General features: G+C 28.9%; 2 protein-coding genes across 2 annotated transcripts; both read left to right on the top strand.

Moving 5' to 3' along the window:
- On the top strand, positions 1-1,442 carry LOC113869731 (probable membrane-associated kinase regulator 1). The gene has a single exon (XM_027506189.1). It carries the CDS (start codon positions 251-253, stop codon positions 1,262-1,264), a length of 1,014 nt encoding a protein of 337 aa, XP_027361990.1. The 5' UTR covers positions 1-250; the 3' UTR covers positions 1,265-1,442.
- A 3,583-nt stretch (positions 1,443-5,025) lies between these two features.
- Positions 5,026-5,595, top strand: LOC113870132. The gene has a single exon (XM_027506733.1). The coding sequence runs from the start codon at positions 5,026-5,028 to the stop codon at positions 5,593-5,595; it is 570 nt and encodes a 189-aa protein (XP_027362534.1).
- The last annotated feature ends 4,512 nt before the right edge of the window (positions 5,596-10,107 follow it).

Here is a 10,107-nt window from a genome sequence, read left to right as displayed (position 1 = left end):
ACGTGACAGCTCTCCAATGACAAAACTCACAGCACATGACAGGAGCCACTGAGAAGAAAAAACGTTTGATAAACTCCACCTATCCCATGTGAAGGTCCTCAGTTTTGACGAGCCATAGTACGCACAAAATTAAATATCGTGTCACGCTTCCTTGCTTATAAATGGAAGGGTTGTGGGCAGGGGCCAAGTTTGGCTTGGTGTGAGTGAAAGTGTGTAAGATGATGATGTAGATCAGAAAAGAGACAGAGAGATGGGAAGGAGAACAGGGAAAGAGTCAAAGTCGTATACGCTTCCCTCATCACCATCTCACTCGTTCTCATCCTCTTCCTCCTCAGACTTCGAGTTCACAATCTCAATCTCACCGCGTAAATCCTCCACAGCACTGTGCCCTGCGGATGAGCTCTTCTACAAGGGCCAACTGCTACCACTTCACCTCTCTCCGCGCATCTCAATGGTCCGCACCCTCCTCCTCTCTTCCTCCTCCACCTCCTCCTCCGCCACCACCTCCACCGCCGCACGCGACTCCACCGGCAGCAGCTCCAACGACTCCAACTCCTCCTTCACCAGCGACCTCGCTCTCTTCCCCGACTGCGACTCTTCTCGCCCCAGCTCTGTCACCGAGGACGACGAGTTCAAGCGCCTCCACAACCCTTCCTCCAAGCTCGACCCAACCCACATCAAGAAGACCCACAAGTATTTCTCCTTCTCCAGATTCTCCTCCGTTTTCCGCAAGGAGAACGCCACCAAAACCCGCGGTGGTGGTGGTGACCCCCCTGACAACGTGACTGGTTCCTCTTCGGTGAAGCGAATGAGTGCCACTGCGAAAGAGGTCATAAGAAAGTATCTGAAGAAGGTGAAGCCTTTGTACGAGAAACTGTCCCAGAAACAGCAACAGCAGAGGTTGGCGGTGGAGGGTACAACGTCGTCGGTTTTGTCTCTGTTAACGAGGACAGAGAGATCTACGAAGGAAACTGAGGGTTGTGCTAATAAAAGGGGGAGGAAGGAGAGTGTGAGTGTGCTTTCTCACTCGTTTTCGGGAAACCTGAGATACCCTCGAAGGAGAAGCTGCGTTTCTAGTTGCCCTTCTTCCATGAGATCATCACCCAGCCATTCCGGCGTGCTTTCTCAAAAGGGTGTCCTCGGCGGCATGAACTACGGAGACACTTCTTCGATGGAAGAGTTGCAGAGCGCAATCCAAGGAGCAATCGCGCATTGCAAGAACTCTTTGATTCAGAACAAAACAATGGTCAGCAACGAAATCTAAATCTAAATCTAATCTAATCAACCGTAATTAAGGTTGCTGTTAATTTAGTTTTCGACATGTAGTTTCTTATGTTTGATTCATTGTCTTCCACGTTCTGATTAACCAACGGTCATGTGTTCAAAACAAAAAAAAAACATTTTTTTTTAATTTGGTGTTTTTATTTTACCTTAGAATATGACGTGGGAGTCAGGTTAAAAGCTGCATGTGATATAGTTTGGGACTTCCATTTGGATTTGGTAGAGTAGCGAAGGGAGGAGAGGCATGAAACTTTTCTCTGACTGCTTTGGTGTGTAACTGTGTATAATAAATTATATAACAGTGACGTCGCTGTGGGAGTAATTGCTCTGCAACGCAAATTTGGCAGCATATGAATTGGAGCTTTCTTCGAAACGATTCCATTTGTAACGTTACATGAGCTTCTGAAAAACCCAATGCAAGCGCTTATTTAAATACAATACTATTCTATTCTAGTATTTGATTTGATCCTGAATTGTATACATTGTTAAAGCCACGGTACATTTGAACTCGATCTGATCATGCATGTGCCTATGCCTAAGTAGAAAGGAAGTTTCAAGTCGTATTCCATAAACCCCGTTATATTTAAATGTGCATTTATTGGTCAAAGAAGCAGACGAGAAGGTTCGCGGTAACCTTCATTGGCTTGGAAAAGTTCTAACCTTTTTCAACTCATATATATATATATATATATATATATATATATATATATATATATATATATATATATAATGTGTAACCTTCATTGGCTTGGAAAAGTTCTAACCTTTTTCAACTCATATATATATATATATATATAATGTGTATTGTTATTTTTAAATATTTATTATTATTGTATTTTATTTTATTTTATTTATAATCGATGAGTATATAGATGAGTGATAATAAATACTCACGTGTCTGAATATTATTTAATGTAATTTTTTGTTATACTTAAGTTTATTGATTTTTTTAACATATTTTTAAATACACTTATTTAACAAATTGAATCATCATAATGAAAATAAACCAAAAAGAGTTAAAATAAAAAAGTAAATATAATAAAATCTAATTTTGTATTACTTTTAGTGAAAAGGAAGAGTTTTTTCTTCATCTTTTCCATTTGAATGAAATTATTTCTAATAAATAATACATCAGGAATTAAACAAAGTTAAATTAGATTTAGTATTTAATTTTAAAAATTAGTATAATTTAACTTGTACATGTATAATTTTGTATATAATATTTTTAGCAATTATTATAAAATTAATGAAATAATAATATTTCTTTTTTTAATTTTATTCTCTAAATTATATATTTTTAGAATTATATATCATAATTTTTAATATGTTTGTCAGCTTAATATAAAAATTAATTTAAAATATAAAACAAATTATCTTTTAACTAAATTTTAAATACTTTATCACTCATAATAGTCCTAATTAAATTGAATAGAATTATTTAAAATAAATTTAATTTATACAAAAAAATTAAAATAAAAGTCGAATTAAATTTAAATTTATTTTAATAGAATTACATCACTTCTAATATATCATCGAACACGTAAATCAACTAAAGAAATTGTTTCTAAATAAAAAAAATTACATTGATATTATATTTAAGCAAATTTAAATTAAATTATAATATATTTTATAATCAAATTTGAGTGCTTTCTATTATTAAAAAAAAATAAAAATTAACCGAATACTCTTGGTTTGTATTTTGTAGCATTAAATTTGAATTCATCCTCATTGATTGGTTAGAACTTGGGATCGAGTCTAAAGTTTAAATAAAATATTTAATACTGTAAAATTTTTTAAAAATTTAAATAGAATAACTAGTCGCTTAATTAGTCGCAATTTTTTTCAAAATTCTACCATTAATTATGCCCAAAAATTAAACAAATGAAAACGAAGAGGGATGCAGGCACATGGGAGGGGTTATGCCAATGCAAACCATACTTTTACTTTCTTGAATGAAATTGCATTTGGATTTTGGTGGGTGACATGATAATTCTCATCCTAACTCGTTGTTTTGTTCATGCAAATCGTTGTTGCAGATAATTAGTTAATATGTATAAATGGGAATGTCCTTGCCTTTTGGTGTTCTGAAATAAGACTTTTGAAGCTTGGGGGTTAATTAGAGTAAGGTCAATTTTAATGTAACAAATTCAAAGTTGTCCCACGAAAAAAGGGAAAGGGTTCCCCACGGTCTCTCTTAGCAAGGGACATGTCACATGTCATTTGCCATTTGGTGCTATATGCTAACAGATGAACTAAGAGACCTCAAAATGTTTCAACCTTCTAAATTTCCAATACAGTAATCCTCCTTCTCTCGCGACTCACATTCAGATCTCTTCACGTGCTTTCTTTTGTTTTGGTCTGAACTTCACGTGCTTAAGTAACCATCACAGGCCTGTGTCTATCTATGACATGCTCCTTTTGTGGATCTATATCAGCTGACTATTATGTATATTTATCAAAATCCTACTCAATTGCACCAATCTGGAAATGTTTTTTAGTACAACTAGAGAAAAGCATTTAAAGGTCTTTTCTTTGCGCTTTAAAATGCATTTTTGAGATGCATTTTTATAAAAAGTAGAGTATAACTAACAATAATTTTAAGATACCTTATAGTTTATGTAACTTAAAAGTTTATTTGTTTAAATTAAACTTATTTGATAAATTAGTTTTTTTAGTAATTTATAACATTTTAGCAGCATCTTCTAAAGCGATGTTTAGCAACTGAACATGTAAGTTCTTACATTTTTTTTTCTAATTTTATCTTCACAATCTTATCGTAGTTTTTAAATATTATTTTATGTTATTTTTACACTTATTAGCTAGTTTAACAAGAAATATTATCAAATATTTTACTTTAATTAACTACCTTATTAATTTTTATTTAATTTTATTAAATACATTTGAATTCATAGTCAAATACCCGACCCCAATTAAATTATTTACCACTGTCATTCTACTTGAATTCGTCATGATAGAAAATATTTATTGAGCTCACACATTGGTGATGGTCATAAGCCACCTATCCACTCTAAATAAACCACTGCTCAAACTCATATTGGATCAGGTAGCAAATCTAAGCACCAATTGTTACACAAGTGCCTTTTCACTACCTACATTTCTAACCAGTTATTAGTTTTAAGAGATGCATTGTGTATATTGATATTGTGCAGGAGCTAGACACATTTCCATACCAAAATGTTATGTTTATAATGTTAGAGCATGTTCAATCAAACAGGTAATCCTCATCCACTATAGATCCCGTATTACTCCTGATAAACTTCAAATATATAATTTTTACTTATGCAAGCGTTGAAGTGTTTTCAGCAGAAACATCCTCGCTTGAGACGAATGGAGTACCGCAAGCTACCTTTGTTATATAGTCTTCTTCAATCTCCCGTACCACTAGCTCAATACTCAAGTACAGTAATACCGACGACATTCACAATAATATTGAATTTTATATGCATAAACAGATAAAACTTGGTAAAAAACGGAAATCGAGTGACTGCAAAAACAAGAGGTGGAGTACGAAAGCCGAATGCTAACAGCCGTCTCGTTCATTGTTTTCATCCTCGATACTAAATTGAATAATAATAAGACCAATTTAATCATTTATCATCAAAACAGACGGTAACAAACATACAGCTACAGCTATCCCTATACAATATGGAAGTTTGCTAACTTCTAGATATATGGTCCCTATATCATACGCATTAGTTAGATAGTTTGGCAAATTCAATCAACATGGGATGTGGAATGAGGTGTTCCAAGGGGCTGAAAATCTGTTGTGGTGTCACTGCCATTCTTCTAATAATATTGGTAGTAATAGCTGTTGTATTATTTTTCACCGTTTTCAAGCCCAAAGACCCCGAAATTATCCTGCAGTCAGTTAAGCTTGAAAGGTTCCACCTTATCTGGCCAACCGCGGAACTAGATGTATCATTAGGCATAGAGGTCACAGTTCAAAACCCCAACCATGGAAGCTTTAGCTACCATAACAGCACAGCTTATCTTAATTATTGTGGGAATCTTGTGGGTGAAGCTCCCGTACCTGAAGACACTATTCTTGCTCATCAAGATCATAACATAAGCACAACTTTGAATTTTTTTGCTGAAATCAGTAAGTTTAAAGATTTACCCAGTGATTATGATAGGGGCGTTATAAATTTTACCACAACGACCACCTTACTTGGGAAAGTCAGAATATTGGACCTCTTCAAGATCAAGGCCACAAGTTACTCCACCTGTGATCTCGCTATATTTGTACATGACCAAAGCGTCAATTCCACGTGCGACACAAACATCAAATTATAAGATTATTTTCAGTATTCTTATTCAGCTCCCTACGCCTTTTACATCACGGGAAGTTCCTGACTTGAAATATATGATTGATGCTATTTGACCTGCTGAAAATATTGAAGCTCATGATCTGTCGCTTGGACTTTCTGATCTGCATCAATTGAATGGTGCCCACAGAATGATTTAAAATTTTATCTTGAAGCGCGTAAAAAATTCCATTTTTCTAATTTCATTATATATATATATAATTTATAATATTAATTTTAAAAAATATTATTATAAGAAAATTTATATTAAATTAAATTTATCTAATTTTTAAACTAAAATTATTTTAGGATATTAAATTTTGAAAATATGAAATTAATATTAGTAATATTAAGCAAAAGTTATCATCAATTTAAAGTTAAGCATTACATAAAATATTTTACAAAATTAATTCTGATGCTGTTTATTTTTAGAATAAATTTTTAAAATAATTATTTATTATATTTGTTTTATATATGAATTTATTATATATAATTATCTGCTATAACGTATAATTAGACTTAATATGTTTATTATTTTTTATATTTATTAAATATTTAGTTTCTTTTAGTGTATTATACTAATTCAATGATATAAAAAATAATAAATAATTTTTTTATTAGAAATATAAAAAATTATAATTTATTTTATCATAAGTTAATATAATTATTAATTAAACGTTGTTATTTTATCCTAAAATAAATAATTTTATATTAATGATATAAATGTAACAATTATCTCTTAAATGAGTTATGAATTTTTAATATTATAAATTAAATAAATTTGATGTATGATATAACAATGATACTTTATTCATAATTTTTATTTAATATATATATATATATATATATATTTATACAGTAAATAATTCATTAGATAAATATATAACAGATTTAATAAAATTGATGAATATTTAATAAATTATATTGTTATCATTATTAATATAAACATAATTTTTTTTATTTTATAAGAAAGGAATTAATTTAATGATATAAATGTATTAACTATTTTTTAATAATTAAATAAAGCACATTTCAATAATATTTAAATATACTATTATTTTATAATAAGATAAATTTGATATAAGACGTAATTACAATAAAAATTAACATTTTCTAACTAGCAATTATGTAGTATAAAAAATTATTATAATTATTAAGTTAAATGTTTTTGTTTATTTAGTTATTATGTAAAAAAAATAATTTAATAAAGTAAATATATCTATTATTTTTTATTATTTTAATAAAGAGAATTTGAATAACATTTAATTAATTTTAATATAAGACTGCTTAATGAATAAAGACTCATTAGTTTTTATGTAAAAAATGTCTTTATATATTTATCAAATTCAAATATAAATATATATAAGAAATTTAATAAATAAAATTTAAATAACATTAAACAATATTTAGAGATCTTATTATATTTTTTTCAAAAACTTTTTTAAATATTGTATTTGATGTAAATTGTATTGGCTTTTCATCTTCATTTAAAATTAATAGTTTTTAATCTATTTTTCTTTTTCACTCTTAAAATAACAACATATAAAATGGAAAAACAGTAATCTTTATAAGTAAAGACTAATATTAGAAAGTGTTTATTCTTAACTCTTATTAATATTAATTGCAAAAGAAAGAGTTAAGAGAATTTGCTTCTTTTGAAACTTAAAAAGTAATTGACAATTTGAAGGAACTAAATTCATTTTTGGAATAAATATTTTATCATCAACATTTTCTTTCTTGTGACAATAGTGACTACAATTATATTTTTTTCAATTGATTAAAAATCAATCTACTTTCATTGCATAATCCATTTGATTGATTTATATTTCTCAAAAGCATGGTTGGAATAATTGTCTTCAAAATTAATATGTGATTTAGAATTCCTAAACATTTAACTTCATTCAAAATTTTGGTAGTAAAACAGTCACTGTTTGATTCGACATTTTCATTAGATGATCAAGTTGAATAAGAACTTTAGTATTCTCCTTCTTCTTCAAACATAAAAGTAGAATGAATTTATTTACTTTCTCAATACTTTTCAAAGTATATGCTAATAGTGCTCTTTGTTCAAAGAATTTAAAATAACCACAATTACTAACTAAATTTGGATATGCAAAGTCTACTAAATGCATAAGACTATTATTTGTTTCAAGAACGAGGAACTATTATGAAATTTCAAGTGTACTAACTTCATCTTTGTTAACTTCAATTCTCCATCCTTAATTTAAAGAATCCAATATGCAAAAAAATAGTCTCAGTTACAATTGAAGTGTTTTCTACTGATGTTGATAATCTCATATTGTTTTGTCAACTTGAGTACTTTCCAATTAGACCATAGCTAAAAAGAGTTCACAGTTGTGAAAAGAACATCTTCATTGCTACCTTTTAGAATGACTAGAAGTATTTGTCTAAAATCTCCTCCTAATACCAAAACTTTTCCACCAAAAGGTTCATTCATATTGTTTGGATTGTTCACTATCATTAAATCTCTTCAGTAAGATTTAGGGCTTCAAAACAAAATTTATTAATCATAGAAGTTTCATCCTATATGGTTAGACTTGTGTTGATTAATAAATCAACTTTCAAACACCATTACTTGATGTTAAACATGGAGGTATTATAATGAAATTGAAAATCTTGAATGAGTTGTCCTTCCTCCCTTTTCTTCTATATTCATATAATAAAAATAAAACCACCATATTGATTTAATATTGACCTTATTATTTAATGATAAATAATTTTTTGCTCTGATGTTAAAGAATCTAAAAGTATGCCATGTTGTTTAGTTGTATTGTAATTAAGCTCATTTGATATGAACTTATTTTCAACCAAATTGAAAATTGAATCATCTAAAATTGTCATATAGGTGTATTCCTTTAGAAATCTTCCATTACTTTGAAGTAGTTTTTAAACCTCAACCAAACAAAATTTTTTCAAGTCCTGGTCATTTAAAGTAAAATCTATAAAAATAGGACAAATTCTCACACTTAAATATTTGACTAAATCTTTTTAGTCCTTATGTATAAATAACTTTATTAAAAAAATGTATGCAAATAATGACCATATACTTTTAAATTAAATAAAGGTAATACTTGTATTCCTATTTTTCTTCCATGTTTCTCCCACACATAATTTGGTTTGGTCATGGTATCAAACATGAGTAACGTCCCAAGTAGTTTTTGTAATTGATGTCATGAACAAAGTTGTTTGTTTCCTTTATTTCATCAATAAATTCTTTGTCATCTGATAGAAGTCTTAATAAATAACATGCTTCTTAAAAATTGTTAAATGTAATTTCATTAACAATTCTTATGCTCTCATAGTTACAACCATGTTGCACTAATAACAACAAACCCAAATAGTAAAGCTCATCTGTTCTTGGAAGGTATAATGAAGTTTGCTAATTGAGAAATCTTTCTTTTTTGGTTATCATTTGCATTTTTCTTAATTAAAAAAATAAACTTATTAGAAAATTTTGCATAAGTCAGCTTTTCAGCCTTTGGGTACACCTTATTTGCTTCCATCCAAGCTAAGAACTTGGTGTTTTTGTCTTTATTTTTGTTAAGAATGTTATCATCTCTCAAAAAAATAGTTTGATGATTTGGTAAATGAAAATTTAACCTTTAAACTACAAGTCATCTTTAATGAATATCAAATGTCAAAATCCTCCACATAACTTCACATGAAGAAAGATGTCTACAATCGTAAAATTGTTCGATTTCATAAACAAAAGAGACATTTCCATCATTTTTAGATTTTTTTGGCTATTTTTAGAGTAACTCTATCTAAGCCTTTGTTTACATATTTGAATAGATACTTAATAGCATTCATCTTATTACAATATTCCATGTTAATATATACTTAATACTTCATTAAAAGAATTGGATTATAAGGAACAATATTTTTATCATCCATCTCTGTTCTTTTTTTGTTGTTTTAATTCCATAATTCCCCTTTCTTTAAGAAAGATAACCATCTTCATCAATTAAAATAGCATTATGTAATATTTTTAGGAAACTATTTGTGTTTTCATCCATAGACTATTTCAATTAGTAATTATACGTGAACCATGAACTATAAACTTTGTAACAACATTGTATAATCTTAGACAAGAGTTGAGAGTAGAAAATTTAGTACATATAAGTTTATCAATTTGATATGATGTATTTAACTTATTCTTTGCATTTAACCGTAACAGAATAAGCACATGTGGAAGTCCCTTTTTATAAAATTTTACAGTATTCATACCTATTAAAACAATATATTTAAGTTTTGTTACAAATCAACATCGATAATATATGGACTTTAATAAAAACAAATATATTAATTTGATAAAGTGATAAATTACCTACATCAGCTTTTCCAAATATCTTTCCTTTCCTAAAATCAATAATCATCTTATCTAACTTCATTTTAAACAATCCGCATGAAATATCTAGTCTGACTTCAAGTTTTATTTTGTAAGTAGTAAGGAATCTTGTTATCTTTGCCTAACTTGAAT

Source organism: Abrus precatorius, unplaced genomic scaffold (assembly GCF_003935025.1).
Source record: "Abrus precatorius isolate BTA unplaced genomic scaffold, Abrus_2018 Scaffold6, whole genome shotgun sequence".
In the NCBI taxonomy this organism is placed as follows: domain Eukaryota; kingdom Viridiplantae; phylum Streptophyta; class Magnoliopsida; order Fabales; family Fabaceae; genus Abrus; species Abrus precatorius.
The sequence above is the reverse complement of the archived record's forward strand: the minus strand, read 5'-3'. Positions and strand labels throughout refer to the sequence as shown.